At 36.5% G+C, this 18,373-nt stretch overlaps 2 protein-coding genes across 13 annotated transcripts in view; both read right to left on the reverse strand.

Annotated features, from left to right (window-relative positions):
- LOC6032750 (protein CREBRF homolog) overlaps positions 1 to 8,158 on the reverse strand; it is a 34,485-nt gene extending 26,327 nt beyond the window's left edge. For both annotated transcript variants that reach the window (XM_038259813.1, XM_038259808.1), the window contains exon 1: positions 7,592 to 8,158. The gene's annotated coding sequence lies outside the window, so the exon portion shown is untranslated. The remainder of the gene's footprint in view (positions 1 to 7,591) is intronic.
- Positions 8,159 to 15,722: 7,564 nt separating this feature from the next.
- Positions 15,723 to 18,373, reverse strand: part of LOC6032752 (extended synaptotagmin-2) — a 67,953-nt gene continuing 65,302 nt past the window's right edge. For all 11 annotated transcript variants that reach the window (XM_038265844.1, XM_038265840.1, XM_038265839.1 and 8 more), the window contains 2 exons: positions 16,758 to 17,738; positions 15,723 to 16,699 (listed from right to left, as the gene is read on the reverse strand). In XM_038265844.1, coding sequence (XP_038121772.1) covers positions 16,610 to 16,699; positions 16,758 to 17,738 — 1,071 coding nt within the window. In that variant the 3' untranslated portion in view covers positions 15,723 to 16,609. The remainder of the gene's footprint in view (positions 16,700 to 16,757; positions 17,739 to 18,373) is intronic.

The following is an 18,373-nucleotide window of genomic DNA, read 5'->3' on the forward strand; positions in this document are numbered from 1 at the left end:
GTAATTTTTAACTTGTCAAAAATTCCAATAACTATAATTGAGTGTAGCCAAAAGTTACTTTAAAGCATACTTAGCAGGTACACCCCATAAATGAAAAACTCATTTTTTTTTAATTTAATTTCTATTTATTATTTCTAAGTGGGATAAGCCTTTTCAAGATGAGTTTTTTTTTCATTTTTTCAATTTCCATAATATCTCATAACAATTCTTACAATTTTGTTTTTTTTTATCTAAGTAACTTAATCTCGCTGTATCAAGGTGATTTCCTTTTTGAATTCAATAGTAGTTTTGGGTTTTGCATAAACCTTTGTAAAGATCAGATCCGCCAATTGTTAACGTTATGGTTTTCCGGATAACTGTTAATGTTTCTTCATTTAATATTTTCCAGGTTAATATTTTTTATTTAATATTTACAGGTGACCCGAGAAGGAAAAACAATTTTAAATTGTTGTTTTGAGTCGTTATTTATCATATTACAAAAATAAAGATACTGGGAAATTATATGTTAGCTAATTTCAAATTTTTAAAAATCTAATAACAAGTCCATGCAACAAGCTATAAAACACGGAACTATAAAACAAGGCTAATTAAATTAACGTGTCAATGAATAAGTTTGAATTAATTGTAACTGAATTGGTTGAAAAGCAACAAATTTATAACATTTCTGTTAAATTATTGGCACTATTGCATGGTTGAAAAAAACTCCCGGGTCCCGGGAATTCCCGGGAAATATCAAAATACAACTCTCGATTCCCGGGAAATTGAAAATCTCGAGAATCGTCACCCTCTAGTTGATAGTTTGCTCAAATAATGAAATAGCTTGATTTTTTTTTCAAATTTGGTAGAGATACCAGTTAACAGTAAAATGACTTCAAACTTAAGAAATTTTTGGTCAATTTTACTTAATTTCTTAAAAATTTTGAAATATTAGATTTTTATTAAATTTTGAATAACATAACTAAATAAGATTCAATTCAGCTTACCATTCAAAAAAATATGTGTGTTACATAACACTACTGCTTCAATAATCTAAAGTAACCCTTCATAAAACAAAAAAAACACGTGGTCTTCACAATTGAATTGAAAAAGACCGCGAGTTCAGCTATTCAATGATAACAATTAACCAGTTCAGCAGAGTTCAACGTCCTTCCTTCCCATCATGCTTTACATCCCTACTTAATCTAAAAAAAGAAAAATAAAAAATCACCCTTTCCATCGAAATTCCCTTATTCAACTTGCTACCTTCCTCCAGGTCACGACAGTATTCAGTAACGCGCTCCCCTAACTCCAAAATAGAACAAAACATTGAAGGAAAAACTCCTATTGGATAAATAGCGAGGGGTGAAATTCCTCTACTTGTAGATTTCCCTTTTTTCGAACCTGTTTGCCCTACCAACCTAGATTTTCATCTTCCCCCTTTGGTTATATTTTATCCCAATTATTAACAGCAACAAGAAAAAGCAAGAATAATTTTGACCCTCCAAGAAGAATCGAACCATTCGCGGACTGAAATCGAGAAATAATCGAGAAAACATGTGTCGGAAATGGTTCGAAAATGGAACCCTCACAAACGAAAAACATTTTGAGAGCAGAAACCTCCACATTGACAAGCCTTAAAACAGGTCTGACGTGTTGCAAAAATAAAAACTCGAACACAACAGAGGGAAACTGAAATTGAAAACTCACACATCGTTCAACTTCGAACATCTCAAACCATTTAATATAACAATATCAAAAAAAAACTGCGACGCCTCTCGGTTGGTGTCTTATCAACAGTTTAATTAAGACACACTTTGAACGTATCAATTGGATTGGCGCCACCATCAGCTCAAATCGCGAGTCTTGCGACGTGTCCAAAGTGTTTCATCGCTGGGATGCGAAACGGCTGATGTGAATCACAAAATAATCGTCTCTCTCCGAAAGGGGGGAAGTCTTTCCCCGCTCGAAACGTCTTGGCGTCTTTCCACCCACACCCACACGACTACCCTCCTTGCCGATTGCAATGTTTTGAGTACAATCAAAACATGCGCCTGCGCTTCTAATCGATTTGTGGGGCGTGAATCTTAGCGTGACTTTTGCATTGTTGGAAATTTAAAATGCAGGTAATGTGTCTGGATAATATAAATTTGAATCGCATCGATTTTTTTTAATCGAGATATTGTAAAATTTTACAATTTTTAATATGGTGTGGCCAAGTCCTGCCAAGTCGGGGGTTCTCATACATACATGCATATGTATTGTAAAATTTCACATTTTTTTCCCTTTGTCGCAATATCGTTTGTTGAAAAAATGAATGATAATTAGCAACACTTAGCTAGAAACCTTAACTTTTCTGAATTCCATTTTTTTTGCATTGCTTTTTATCTCAGTCTTACTGTCTGATTACAAGACCAAAACTGAAGATGTCTGGAGTTTTTTTTTAAATGTCCAATAAAACAAATTTTCAGTTTTTGCTTTTTGGGTGCCAAATATTGAATATTACGACCATTTAAAATGTCAGTCTTCACTTAAAAATTTTCAAAATATTTTTTTCGAAAAGATCGGAAAATTTCACGAATGTTTCATGTATTAACATTGAAAATCGGACCATTAATTGCTGAGATATCGTCATTAGAAAATGGTGGGCTGATTGGGTGAGACTTAGAAAACTTCAATTTTAGTGTTTCTTTTGCCTTCCTCACTGAGGTAAGGCTATAAATCCTGCTCTAAAAATGAACTTTGTATAAAAACGTCGTAGACCCACCTTCATGTATACATATCGACTCAGAATCAAAAATTGAACAAATGTCTGTGTGTATGTGTGTGTGTATGTGTGTGTGTATGGGTGTGTGTATGTGTGTGTGTATGTATGTATGTGACCAACAAACTAGCTCATGTTTCTCGGCACTGGCTGAACCGATTTGACCCAAACCTGTTGCATTCGACTTGGTTTAGGGTCCCATAGATCGAGTTTTATACAGATTGAAGTTTCGATAAGTAGTTCAAAAGTTATGTATAAAAATGTGTTTTCACTTATATCCGGATCTCACTTAAATGTATGCAAACTATGTCCAGGTCCATCATCCGACCCATCGTTGGTTAGGTTATCAAAAGACCTTTCCAACGAGTCCAAAACATTGACGATCTGGCAACCCTGTCTTGAGATATGGCCACTTAAGTGATATTGATGTACTTTTTGGAAGCCGGATCTCACTTAAATGTATGTAAACTATGTCCGGATGCACCATCCGACCCATTGTTGGTTAGGTAATCAAAAGACCTTTCCAACGAGTCCAAAACATTGACGATCTGGCAACCCTGTCTTGAGATATGGCCACTTAAGTGATATTTATGTACTTTTTGGAAGCCGGATCTCACTTAAATGTATGTAAACTATGTCCGGATGCACCATCCGACCCATTGTTGGTTAGGTAATCAAAAGACCTTTCCAACGAGTCCAAAACATTGACGATCTGGCAACCCTGTCTTGAGATATGGCCACTTAAGTGATATTGATGTACTTTTTGGAAGCCGGATCTCACTTAAATGTATGTAAACTATGTCTGAACCCACCATCCAACCCATTGTTGATTAGGTTATCAAAAGACCTTTCCAATGAGTCCAAAACATTGGCGATCTGGCAACCCTGTCTTGAGATATGGCCACTTAAGGAATATTCATGTACTTTTTTATTCTGGATCTAAAAAATAGATGAAATTTGTGTACAGCCATTGCTGGTAATGAGTGAGGAAGGCCCCAACCACATAGGTGGATTAAGTTAGTTTTTCTTTAAGCCGCTGTATCTCAGCAACCAGAGGTCCAATCTTCAATGTCTCTTAGACAATTTTATAGCAAATTTTCTGAACTTTTCAAAAAAAAATTTTTTTTAGAAATGGTCACTTATGGTCACTATTTTTGAAAATTGAAAAACTGCAAATATTTAGCTAAAATCAAACTTTCGGTGGCTATATCTTGAAAACGGAGCCCTTTATCAAAAAATCTGTAAAGTACTTTTCGATTGCAAATTCAAATTTGCATTAAAAAGTAATGTCAAACTTGTTTTTGCATAAAACTTAGATTTTTTCCAAAAATCACTATTTTTTCAAAAATTCATAACTCGGCGGCAGATTTTTTGACCATGTTTCTCTATGGCTCAAAAGTAGCGGATTTTTGTCCCCTAAAACATATAAAAAAAATCTCGAAAATCAAAAAATACATATTTTGGGAAATTGAGTTTTATTAAAAAAAAAGTTGATAAATAAATCTGCAAATTTTTTTTCCGTGTACCTATTTTTTTCTCAAAAGTCCTCAACAATACCTACAATTTTGCCGAAGATATCAAATTGATCAGAAAATTCATTCAAAGTTACAGCTGTTTGAATATTTACATACCATTTTTGTATGGACAGCTGCCAAATTGTATGGAGACTTGTATGGGTGAACCAATGACACAAAATAGCATATTTGGCCATAGGGAAGGCCTCCACAAAGTTTGAGCAAAATCAAAAATACAAATAAAATCCATTTCCGGTTTTGGTAGAGAATTTCTCATTAGCATTTTTTTTTAACTTTTAAAAATATAATAGCATGTTCAACAACAAGTTTGTGCAATTTTTTTAAAAATCACTCAGTGCGAATGAAGATTCGTGAACATTTTAAACTGCAATTTCAAGTCCCAAAAGGCTCAAGAAACGATTTTGTATTTGTAGATTGAGGGAAAAAACCAAAATGAAGTAAAATTTCCTCAAAATAATGAGGTTACTAAAAATTTTCGTTTCATTGGATTAGTATGAATTAGCAGTTAGCATCTGAATTCATTAAAAAGACATTTTTAATGATTCAGATTCCTGATAAGGAGAGAAGAGCAGTTATATGTGGGGCCTGAATATTCAAGCGGGATAGTTGTAGTTGCTGAGAGCTGATATTTTGATATTTTAAACAACCCTGATTATCGTCATAACAATTATCTCGATCGAGAAGTTTTGGAGAAAGTCTGCTTATATTGAATCAAAATTGATACTTTTTTTTAAAGAAATGGTCCTGAAAACTGTCTGATTGTTTCGGATTTTTTTCAAAATGTGATGTGATGTGATGTGATGGCAGAGGAAAATAATTTTGGGAATCTTTAGGATAATAAGTAGTTTTAAGATAATAGTATTTTCATGACCAATTGCACTAAGAAAGGATTTTTATTTTGTCGTATTCGGGTTTCCAGCTTGGATTCTGGGATTATTTCGAAGAACGCTGGAAATCTGTTTAATTTGATTGGGATATTTTTATTGGTACTCAAATATTGGTCAAAGAAATTTGAAGAATATGTACACGAATCCATTGATTTTTGTCGACTATTCTGAAAATAAAATCTTCAAAAAATATGCTTTAGACTTCTTTCATGGTGCCAAAGATCAAACTTGCCAAATTTTATATTTTAATGTTCTCGAAAAATACATCGTGTAAATATGATGGTCAGAACAGGAAAATGCTTTTTCATTTGTTTTCAATTGATTAGGCTTCTATTCAAAAGATGAAGTTGTTTTTGAAAAACCATGGTTTGCCCTCTCGATAGTTCCGGCATTTTTTGGATGGGGACATAAACGTTGAAAAATATTTTCAGCGGCAAAAAATCACAAATAAAAATTCGATTTTATTGTTTTTTTTCATTTTTTCATCAATTTTTGAGACGTTAATGTCAAGCAAATAAAACATTAACACCAAAACTCCCAAGCTCGAGAAATAGGGGGAGTTTCTATATAAATTCTTCCTTTTCTTCGAGCTTGAGAGTATACGTGTCGCTTAGCGTAAAGACTTCCATCATTGCCATGATTTTTCGTTCAAAGATATAAATTTTGCGTAGCTTTCAATACTTTGACAAAATTCCTTCTACAAGTTGTTTAGAATAGTGCCCTACACATGCTGATTCCTTTTGGTAACGATTATCCCATTCCTTCCAAAGTTATGGAAATCGTGATTAATCAATGATTGTCAACTAGGACGTCAATGATTGTACCACAAAATTATATAAATTTTCAAACGCATTTGATTCAGACCAAAAATTCTTTCAGTGGCTTCAAGAAGGCAACAACCGGCACATGCTGATTCCTTTTGGTGAAGAAATTCGTTGAATTGAATTTAATACAGTATATTTTACAGTGATGATCAATTTTCTTCGAAAATGATCAACGGCTTCACCTTAAGGGCGCATCGATCAGAAATTCCGCTATCAAGAGATTGATTTTTTAATATGCATTGCTAATCTAAAAAAAAATCTTTGGTGCCTAAGAAAACAATAAAACTGTTGATGTTAATTCGACGTCGTCGTGCTATCTTGTCGCACCCGCCATTTTGACGTTCCGAGAAAAACGCGTTTTAATGTTTGACCTTGAATATTCAAAAACGAAAGCACGCAATGTAAACAATAACAAACACGTTTTGCTTGGCTCACCATTCTGTGCATTGTCCCAAAGTTTGGTTGAAGCTGGTTGCAGGAGTCCCTAGTTATAATTACAAATTTTTACGGTAGTCTAGCTTGTACGTGCGACAAACGCATCCTGACTTTCCTGGCCTGAAATCCCTTTGGCCTTTTGTCGCACTTACATCAATTTTCATGGAGTGACAAGATAGCACGACAAGATTGAAACTACTTTCATATGTAAAGTGACAAAAATGTACGGAGTTTTTTCGGTTTTTGTTGAATATCTCAGGATTGAAATCGAATTTTGGGGATCTGTGAAGGTCAAAAGGTGAGGCATTGTGAGCTGCACAAAATGGCGTTCTTAACTCAATTTGGCCCAAAATGCACGTACGACAAGTTAGCACGATGGCGACGAATTGAAGCTTCGGATAATCGAGTCTGGACTGTGAATTGTTAATTCTCTTTATTTATTTCAACGTTAAATGCTTGGTTTGAAGTCATTTTTTAATATATGCAACATTGAAGAGAGTTTGTTCCGAATTTGCAGATTTTATGGGTGTGAATTTTCTACTTTTTTTACAATGTCGTCAGAGCTTTTTTTTCATTATATGCAGATTGGACATTCTGCAAAATGTACACAAGAAAGCTCATAATACTTTCCAAATTCCTAAACTCCAAAACACTACCGCCATCTCTGTTGCGCAACAATGATCAATATCACAAAGTTTTGTATGGGAGAGCAGAGCCTGCAATCAATAAATAAAGAACCAAAACATCCCCTCGCTAAACCAACCCTAACCAGCGTCACCCCTCCCAGTTCCCCCCTCCAACTAGCACGACGGCGACGACGACGAGGGGACGCCAAAGTGCGCGAGGGGTTGCTTGTTGGTTAGTGTGTCAGAAGAGCCAAAAGAAGGGTCCGCGCACAAGGGTGGCGGAAAAAGGAAGGAGGGTTCGGGGTATGTTTTGATCGCCTGAGCCAGTGCTCTGCTCACAAACACACACACACACTGATACAGCAGAACAAGTCGAAGCAGTGTTGGTATGTTTACGAGGAGGGCGACCCAAACACAAACAACGCATGTTTTTGTACCACACACAACAGCAAAACACAGAGCAGATGGAAATATATTTTCGTTTGAGAATTTGTATTAAATATTAGTAATTTGCAGAATACATTAGTAACTTTGTGCCACTTACCCTATGGGTAATCTGCCACAAAGCGCAGACTATTTGAGTTGGACTACGACGACGACGATGATGAAAAAATCAGCACGATTATATCATCCTCCCGAGCTTCACGTTCGAACTTGTCCGCGGCCAAGGGAAAACAGATGATTTCCTTTGTTTTTAATATTTTCAAATATGGCTCCCCAAAGTTCACGTTTGCTTGCGACTTCCGTTCGACGAAAAAGGGTTTTTATTTTGATTATTTTCGAGACAATTTTGATCACTTCGTTCACTACTCAACGTTTTGCTCTCTTTTTTAAGTTTTTTTTTTTCAATTTCACAACAATCTGTTTGAAGAAATATTATTCCATTTGTTCAATTTCAACACTTTTCAGCAACAATTGTTTTCAAAAACACTCTTATCGGTTTATAAAACTACAAATTAACACTTGTACTTGGTTTTTAACAACTAAACAATGCTCAACGAGCTAAAATTTCACTTTTTATTCTGCCCTTAACCACGCTATCACTTGCGGAGCACAAACATTACACGGCCATCTTTGAATAGCACAAACTTCGGTATGAAAATGAATGACTCGATGTTTACAATTCTGATATAAAAAGATTCTGCTGCTGGCTTGTACAACAAGCGATCTCACCAACACATGCGCCCTGCCGCTGGATGTGTGAATGAAACCGTACACATTTGTATACAAGCAGGTTTTTATTAGTGCAAATTATTCATACAGCCACCTCAACAAACGCATGCGCGCCGATGTTTTCTGGTGGAGTTTGGGAAAATCAAAATATAAACAATAATAAATGCTGATGTTTACAAAATAAAACTGCTGAATTCAAATTGAAAAGCCAAATTTTCTATTCTATTTTCAATATTGTCAGATATAGGGACGTGGCGTTACATCGTGCTGCCACCTGGTTTTTTTAAGCGCAAGAGTGTAAAAGTGCTGAGTCATCGTCTAAAAATAGACGGCGTCCTATCTCGCCCAGCAAAATGAAGTCGATAAAGTAGTCGGTTTCGATGAGAAAAAGTGGAAAATGTGGTCTAAAAATAGCGACGCCATCCCCCTATATCGAGCAACCACAAATCAAACAAAAGATTCAAAACAAAAGAATTAAAAACAAAAACATTTCAGCACATAAAAAAGTACCTACCACCGATCGATAGAGCATTATCCCCTCGAAAACCATCATAATTCTGTTTCAGGGTTGTTTGGTGTATGCTGGGCTCCTTCGTGGCCACCGCGCGCGTGTTGATAATTATGCTTCGTGCTTTTTGCGCTTCCCTTCTTTGTTCTCCGTTCGTAAGTTCGTTCGCATCATCATGGCGGAGAGCTTTTCGTTGGTGTGCGTGACAACATGCTTTGCATCGTTCGATTCATCGTGGAGTTGAATGAAAAGCTTTGCGAAAAATGCTATAGCTTTACCGTACGATAGCTGTTTATGAACGGAAATATCTTTAGGATATTTCTGTTTTTGCCTTTCTCACCTTACTGAGGAAAGGCTACCCGCATAGTCAACAACCATACAGTCACCATTTGTCGAATGATTTTTCCTAAATGATCTTAATAATACACCAAATAGGGTGCAACCGTACATTTTCCATTCCCCAAACAATCCTACAATTTATTAAATAGGTCGTTAGGTAATGTTACAATACATTTTTACAAGGGATTTTTTTCGTGGATCATAGTCATACCCTACCCCAAACTGTTCAATTCTTATTTTATGTGAACCGTACCACAAATTAATAAAATATGATTTTAAATGGTGAACTGCTTTACCGACACTTACCGACACCATTTGAAAAGGAGGAGCCAAAAATAAACTTTACAAATGTTCTGGGAACTATGGATTCAACGGGAATGGTAAGTATATGATTATTAATGGTGAGCGTTTTTTTTTTGTAATGTCCGGGATTTGTTACCGCTTGATGATGATGTCTCCTGTTGATTCTTCCGTGGTGCTGCCGCCTTATCTAATTGAGCTATCTCAGTTACATAACGTTTGGTGGTTTAAAATGCATTTTATTATGAAATGTGGCCTCAAAATTTATCATAAATATATCGTAACATGTATGGTAGAACCATACAAATAAATTATAGACCAATCACATATGGCGAACAGTTATTGTTCTGATAATGGTCAATCAATTGTTTAAATTATTTGGACTTATAAAAATTATCACGAAAATAAATTAGCTTTACATACAAACTATATGGCAAACAGGTATATCGTTCCATGAATTGTTGAACAATGGTTTGAATTGTTGGGACTTAGGAAAATTTTCGCTTAATTCAGGTATATCGTTCCATGAATTGTTGAACAATGGTTTGAATTGTTGGGACTTAGGAAAATTTTCGCTGAATTCAGGTATATCGTTCCATGAATTGTTAAAGTATTATTTGAATTATTCGGACTTAGGATTTTTTTTTGCTGTAGTTCAATTGGCTCAATCATACAATACCTGTTTCAAATAATCCTAAGCGTTTGGCGAACAGTTATATCGTTCCATGAATTGTTGTACAATTGTTTGGATTATTGGGACTTAAGAGTTTTTCGCTGAGCTTCAAGTTGGAAATACTACGTCGGCTATGGCACCCTTATGTTTTAACAATAGCTGTTCCGAAGAATCCTTACCATAAGGCGAAAAGTTATATTTCTCCATGAATTGTTGAACAATTGTTTGAATCATCGGGACTTAAGAAAATTTTCGCTAAAATTCATTTTTGGCTCAATCATACAAAAACTGTTTGAAATAATACCAAACATATGAGGAATAATTACATCGTACCATTAATTGTTGTGCAATTGTTTCAATTATTAGGACTTAGGAAATTTAGGAAATTTTCCGCTTAGGTTTCTTTGACTAAATCATACCGAGTATCATAACTTTTATCATACCGGCTACAGTACTATTATGTTCTAACAATAGCTGTTTCGAACCATCCTAATCGTATGACGAATAGATACCGTTCATTAAATTGTAGGGAAAAAAATCAACCATTCGAATATGTCAAGATAAGTGTAACAATTCGGGAAATAGTACCATTTTAATTTTGTTATATGGTCGTGACATTATATCAACAATATCACAAATGGTAACCATACCAGAAATAATTTTCTTATGATTTCGACAGTTTCACCTTTGGTATTTGATTATGCGGGTATACAATCACTCGAAAAATGAACTTCTTAATTCGACCTCGTAGACCTACCTTCACGTATACCTATCGACTCAGAATCAAATTCTAAGCAAATGTCTGTGCGTGTGTATGTCTGTAAGTCCGTGCACCGAAAAAAATGCACTCGATTATCTCCGGACTGGCTGAACCGATTTGGGCCGTTCTGGTCTCATTTGATCCGTCTTAGGGTCCCACAAGACCTTTATTAACTATTATGAAGTTTTGTTAAGTATTTCAAAAGTTATGAAAAAAAAAACGATTCTCACTACACTCAACCGGCGGTCGCATGATTTTGATGCATGGCAGCATGAAAGTATATCAGAATCTGCATGAAAACTGTCCTCATGCATTTTTTGCGATATAGGGGTATGACATTTTTGCCCGTTACCGACAATTATCGACATTACCGACGGCAGATTGATTGTATTGCAGAAAAAAAACCTTAACAGAACGAGGATTGAACCATCAACTTCTAGGTTGCTGATCCGACACGCTACCACCGCGCCATGGACGCTTGATGAATGATGAGGGACAGAGCGCGAACATAATGTTCTTTCTAGATTGTTGCTCGGGGACGCGCCAGCATTCTATGTGTTGGTGAGAACTGCAGATCGCTGACGTGTTTACACGCGGGCAAAAATGATCTATGGGCTTGCTGCAAAAAATGTAATAAAATATAACATTTTCTGCAGCAAATTCACTGTTGCAGATTTTGTGATATATTTTTCGTTTGGGTGTAAAGTTTGAAAGATTATAAAAAGGGTGGTTTTTGTAAGAAAACCCGTCTGATCATACATTTTAAGAAAGGTATTTGAAAGACCTATCTAATGAGCCCAAAACATTGAAGATCTGATAACCCTATCAAAAGTTATGAGCACTTTAATGTCATTTGTACACATTTCAGAGGCCGGATCTCAAATATTTTGATGAAAAAGTTGTTCGGATCTATCATGCGACCCATCGTTGGATAGGTAATCAAAAGACCTTTCCAACAAGCCAAAAAGATTGAAGATCTGATTACCCTATCAAAAGTTATGAGCACTTTAGTGTCATTTGTACACATTTTAGAGGCCGGATTATTTTGATGAAAAAGTTGTTCGGATCTATCCGGAGATCTGGCTCCCGGGATTTTGTTGATTTGAAACTCCCGAGAAAAATGAACAGCCCCGTAAGTGTTGTTCTAATTTTACGTCCAATGATTTTTGGGATTCTAGACCCCATACTCCATGTAGATATGTTGTAAGAAGTAAAATTTAGATAAAATTTGTAGGTTTGACATTCTTACTACAGAAACAAATATGTACATAATTGTGAGTAAGGCACCAACCACCATCGGTGGATTAAGTAATGTTTTTTTTTAATGTCCAATAAAAAAATTGTGTAATTTTTAGTTCTATGCTGTTTTTGTAAACTCGTTACTAGAGGTGGGCAAAACCGCTCTTTTATGGGAACCGCTCATTAAAAAGAGCCGCTCTTTTGAACGGCTCTTTCGCTCTTTTTCAAAATTTGGATGAAAAGGTTTTTTTTTTAATAATCGTGTGATTTTATAAGTTATTTAACATTGGACTTTTACAAATCATTTGATAAAGAAAAACTGAAAACGAGAAGATGCCCTTGAAAACCATAGGTCTTGGCGGTCTCTATGTCAAGTTTTCTAATCGAACCTAAACATTCGAGTAATTGAATGGCATCCAAACTTAAATCTCTGATGTTGGAAAAATTGCTGTCAATTTTAATGTTGCATTTATTTCTGCTAGAACTAAACTAACGCTGATATTTAATTTGGAGGAAACATTCTGTGAACTCTTTTCTACATTCTGATTTAATCGATGAAGTCTTTTAATTCTAAAGTTTAATCGTACAAAAGGTTTTTTTTAATCTCTGAACTATTCACTAGGTTATTGGCAATATTTTACAGATTATGCAATTTGAAATGTTCAGGAAGCGGCCATGGCTGACTGGTTACGGTGTTCGCTTTGTAAGCGAATGGTTCTGGGTTCAATTCCCATCTGCTCCCAACGAGAAAGTTATGAACACATAAATTTGAAAAGATGAATATGAACGAAAGATCAAAGTCGCTCGAGGCGGGGTTCGATCCCCCGTTCTTTGGGTTGGTAAAGCATAAATGCTAACCACTAGAACCGACTGAGTATGCTTGGACTGGAATTAGTTACAGAGAGCGAGTTGTGGCGCTATAACCACGGCAAATAGTTTCCAGGGCTATCGTGGAAATATAATTTCCGTTAATACTTCAATGAACAATCAGTTGTAAAGTGAAAAGTTTTGTTTATGTTGTTTGAAACATCATTTACTCATTATTTTGGGCGAAACCCGCGCACTTGGCTGAAAAATACAGAAACGTTGTTTTTCCCCATACGTTTTTGCGATTTTCCCGATTTTCCCCATATAAACTTCAACGATGAAAAGCGACCTCTTAACCTCAACCGATTTTGCTCAAAATTGACGCAGATACTTTTACTTAAGAAATCGAGTCAGAGGTATCCCTGATGTCGATTTTTTATTGTCACACTATTGTACGATGGTGCTATTAGAGCCTTCGGATAAACATGTTTTCGTATAATTCTGACTTCAGTTTATCTAAAAAGGGCTGTATTTCGAGCTTTTTTTTACTTCGAAAAAGTTGTGAAGCGCACTATTTAAAAAAAATAGTAGAAAGCAACAAACTTTTTATTTACGGCTGCAAAGATATTTTGATTCAAAAGATAAAAAATTGATCGTGAATATTTCATAATAGTTAGCCCTACATGTTCACCATTAAAAATATAAAATATCTTTGATGCGTATTGATCAAACTCAATGTATTTAAGAGCGAGTCCACGAACAGGGCATACCCCTTTGTATGGGACGTCGTTTGGACCTTACCAATCGCCCTGAAATTTTCAAGGGATTATTTGTACATATAAAACTAGCATCTGGCCAAAATATGAGCTCTCTAGGTCAACGGTAAGTGGGGCAAATCGGGACACAAAGTTTTAAGGTTCAAAAACGTCAAAAATCTTTAAAAGGCTATAACTTAGGCAAAATTCAATTGAATTTCAAAATTTAAAATGCATCTGAAAGGGCTTAAAAAATGCAACAAAATGCAGGGAGAAGCATCCCAATTGGTTGAATCCAATGGTAGTTATTGGCATTTTAGTAAAAAATAGCATAATTTTCAAACTCAAATAAAAAAGTGTTCCATCCAGATATCAACTCGGTTCGACCTGCAGCTTGTAGGGGACATCTGAGAATACCATCTGAAACTGAGAACGCTTTGGGTAAGGCAGTTTAACATATAAAATAGACACTTTTACTTTTAGTGACATTTTTGGCTGAACATTTTTGCTCGGGGGACCCCTTAGATCCCTTTTTCTAGTAGTAATTTTATCATATTCGTGTTCCTGAGACAATTTCACAATAAAAACATATAAAATATATATATAAAATATATATATAAAATCGAATGACCGAAATCTGAGAGAACTGCCCATGTACAAACAATCCCTGGAAATTTCAGGCAGATTGGTGGGGTCGATGCGAGATGGGTATGCTTTTCTCGTGGACTCGCTCTTAAGTTTCAAAATGTTTTGGGTAAAGTCCACGATCATTATAAACAAAACAAAAATGTCTTTTTTTGCAATTCCGTCGTGAAACTACTTACTTTTCCTGTCATTCTTGAACGACGAAATAGCCTACTTTTCTGTACCAAAAATAACAGATTCGAATAGCAACACTTTTCAAAATAAATGCTGAAAAGTTCTACTTTTCAGCTCTCAAATGGGTGCTGAAAAGTTGAACTTTTCACCACTTGTTTCGAAAAGTTACACTTTTCAACATTTTTTTTATTTAAACGATTTATTGACAAAATACATGAAAATTTGACATAAAATTTCAATTTTAAGTGTGTGTTTTTTGGAATTGCAAAAAATGTTGTTCGTATTTATCCAACTCGGTGAACCTCGTTGGATAAATGTACGATTCGTGCTGAAAAAATCCTCTTTTTGCAACTTGTTGCATAAACTACTATTACGTGCGCTACAAATTTAATATGCAAGGAAATGAACTACGTTTAATTTTTTTTTACATTCCGTAAACTGGGGTCAGTCGGGACACATAGGGCGAATTGGGACAGCAGTTTTAACCATGTTGAAGCACAATATTTTAATTTTATTTTTTTTTTCTGGTTTGTTTCGCTTAGAACAGACCCAGGCCAACAAAATGAGTACATCCATTTCAAAATTTAGAAGCTTTAAGTGCTCTAGAAACTGCTATTCCAATTGTGAATTGATTATTTACCTGTAAAATAAATTTAATTGAATTGAATTGAATAGAAGACAATAGTGATTACATTTCAAACAGTAAAATGTAGAAAACATTAAAAATGGCAAGAAAATCGAAAAAAAAACTAACTAAATTGGAAAAATATAACGATAGTTTGAAGACTGGAAAGACTTTCCAACAAGGGTAAAGATTTTCGGCTCACAGATCAGAAATCACTCACTCATTACCGAACGAATCTTTGCCAACTGAAGCGTGTAACCATTCGTGGGCGAACGAGACTCGCTTGGTTTAGAAGTGACAAACGGTAGGAATACATCAGAGCAGTTATACGTCACGCTCGATTTGTGCTCGCGAGTGACTGAGTCTAGGACGCTTGGCTTACGGTAAATTAATTTTTAAGCCAGGATTTTGTGATATAGGGGAAATTCTCATATGTTTGGCAGGTTAAGCATTCGCTCCTAACTCCATCCAATTTGCTGATTTTCACTATTTCAACAACTAATTTTGCAAAACTCTTGATAGAAACTTGCTTGCTCACTTCTTATTGAGCTATTTATCACACGATTTCAGTTAGAAACGCTTTTAATTAGCTTTAATTGAATGTCAAAGTTCTGACCTGCCAACATTAGAGGCACGCTGGAATTAGATGCTGTTCCCCTAACAGAACTAAAAACTCACCCTTTTAAATGCTTATGTTTATTTTGAAGAAGCGATTGTTTCTGGCCTAAAGATTCAGAGAACATTAAAACACAGATTTTCTTTTAAGAGCTGATTGTAGTTTGCCCTCGCTCAAGGGAATAGCACTGGTCGACGAACATTTGATCTTTTATAAATCACGAATCAATTAAAAGGTAAACTTCCTTATGGTTAATGTGCTCTATAACGCTGGATGGTGTGAAAAGTGCATCATAATTTTTGCCACGATTTCGCTAAAATTTATAAGCTCTGTGGATTAAGGTGGATTTCCTAAGAAAAATACTTCACAACTTTCCGTTCGTTCACAAACATTTCGCATAAGCTGATTCGGCGCAGAGCTCCTAAAGGCCGCAAAGTGCGCAAATATGGTGTGGTTATGGATGTGGGATTGGACTCACTTACATTTTATTAGGCATCTATTGATTGTTTTATGGTACAGCATACTTTCATTGTTGTTGTGTGGTGACTTTTCCCGCTACTAATTGACACGTTTTGGAGACAATTTGAAGATTTTTCTTTGTTCAATGTACGTGTGATGCTTGGCATCGTTTATTTTATTTTTGTTCGATTGCAATTGATGATTTTTTGAGTGCGTGAATAAAACTTGTTTCGTGCCTGTACTACAGTAGGAATAATTACTTAGCAGTATTTTTTTTATAAAATGCTTAAAATATATCTTCAGTGCTCCATTAAAAATATTATCGGACGAAATTTACTGCAAAAATGTGCTTCAATTTGTATGTATTGTGAGAGCTTTAGTTTATTTCAAACGAGTCGTTTAAAAGCTTGATAATATCTATCATAAATTTCTCTTGCATAAACAAACAATGTTTTAACATAACAGTTCAGTTGGTGCTTGCACCAAAACTTATTCATTCTTCAATTCCGGCAGTAAGTCGTACCATGCGCTGACGCCCTGTCCGCAGGTGATTTCCGGATCGTTGAGAATAATTTTTTGCTAAAAGTAAAAAGAGATTTAGACGAGTTTTTTTTAAATTCTATAAAGCAAGCATTACCCTTCCAATGATGGGACTTCCGAAGAATCCCTTCTGCGTGCAAACGGTAACTTCAAGCTCGGAATTGATCAGTTCCGCCGGGGACATAATGTACTCGAAGGTAGCATCAAACACCGGATTGCAGTTGTCCTTGACCACGTTTGTTTTCCGCTTGGAATCGGCAGTTCGTCCCGGCAGCAGATACAGCTTCACGTACGGATCGGGGATGTTGGTGGGGTCCTTCAGCGGAATGTTGGCAATCTTGTGAACAATGACAAGCAACCGCTGGCGTTGAATGCTGTGTGCGATCGTCAGCTGGATGCGTCCCAGGCCAGCGGCACCAGCCGAGGAGGTCGTGCTGGGACTACGACGAAGCAGCTCGGAACCGTTCTCGCTGAGGTTTGGACTTCTCGGTGGAGTGGCCATCATGACGGTGTTCAACGTGGACAGTACGAACGGCTCTTCCTGGATGGACATTTGGTCAATAATAGCGGACGAGGCGGATTTGCGCGATTCTTGCTTTCTCAGCGCGCTTGAGCTCGCCTCCGAGCTGGTCGAATCGGTCACAGTCGTAGGAGCCGCCTTGACCGAACTAGTCCTGGACAGCACACTTTCCCCACTGCCGATTCCAGACTCGGATCCCTTCTCCGAGGCGGCATCGTCCACCGAACCACGACCTCGCTTCAGGATTCGCAGCGACATGGACATGATGATTTTCGTTTCCGGTCCTGATTTCTGCAGCTGGAAGGGCTGCGACACCACCTCCAGGTTCTTCTTCTCCATGAGCGTGCTCAGGATGTACGTGAGGTGGCCAATGTTGGTGCCCGTCTTCTGGTCCAGAATTTTGAGCTGCAGTGTGTCGTTGTCGGGATTTCCCACCAGGAACGTGAAGCCCTGCTCCCACACCGGGGCGTCCGTTCGCATCTGGACGCTGGTCTGTTCGGTTTTCTTGCCAACGCTCAGGATCATGTACGGGTCCGGCTGACTCTGCTGGCGGGCTTGCTGTTGAGTTATTGTGGAAATAAGATCAGGTTTCATTATTCGTTCCAAAATTACGACCCAATTTTATCGCCACAAATAAAACTACTGAAACAAAAGCTTATGTAACCAGTTGCAAGATATTTTCAGCCCAATTCAAGTTTTGAAACGAGTTGAATAAATCAGTTTTCGCAATTCCGGTAAACACCCTTAGAATTGGATTAAAAAATAAAACTATACACAGCAGAAAATCCGATGGTGAATCGCATTCAAAAGCTGCACATCACCATCGTCAAAAAAGACACACATTACACACAGCATGTTTACACATGACACACATTAGCACACAGCCAAATTACACACAGCATGTGAAAAATGTTAAAACAAAAAAAAGTTGGAACGAACGAGACTCAAACCCAACACCAACAGTACGGACTGGTGCTTTAATCCACTCGGCCATCAGACCAATGAAATTTGGAAAGGATAAACGCATATATCGTCGCCATCGTGCTAACTTGTCGTACGTGCATTTTGGGCCAAATTGAGTTAAGAACGCCATTTTTTGCAGCTCACAATGCCTCACCTTTTGACCTTCACAGATCCCCAAAATTCGATTTCAATCCTGAGATATTCAACAAAAACCGAAAAAACTCCGTGCA

This window comes from Culex quinquefasciatus, chromosome 3 (genome assembly GCF_015732765.1).
Source record: "Culex quinquefasciatus strain JHB chromosome 3, VPISU_Cqui_1.0_pri_paternal, whole genome shotgun sequence".
Classification (NCBI taxonomy): domain Eukaryota; kingdom Metazoa; phylum Arthropoda; class Insecta; order Diptera; family Culicidae; genus Culex; species Culex quinquefasciatus.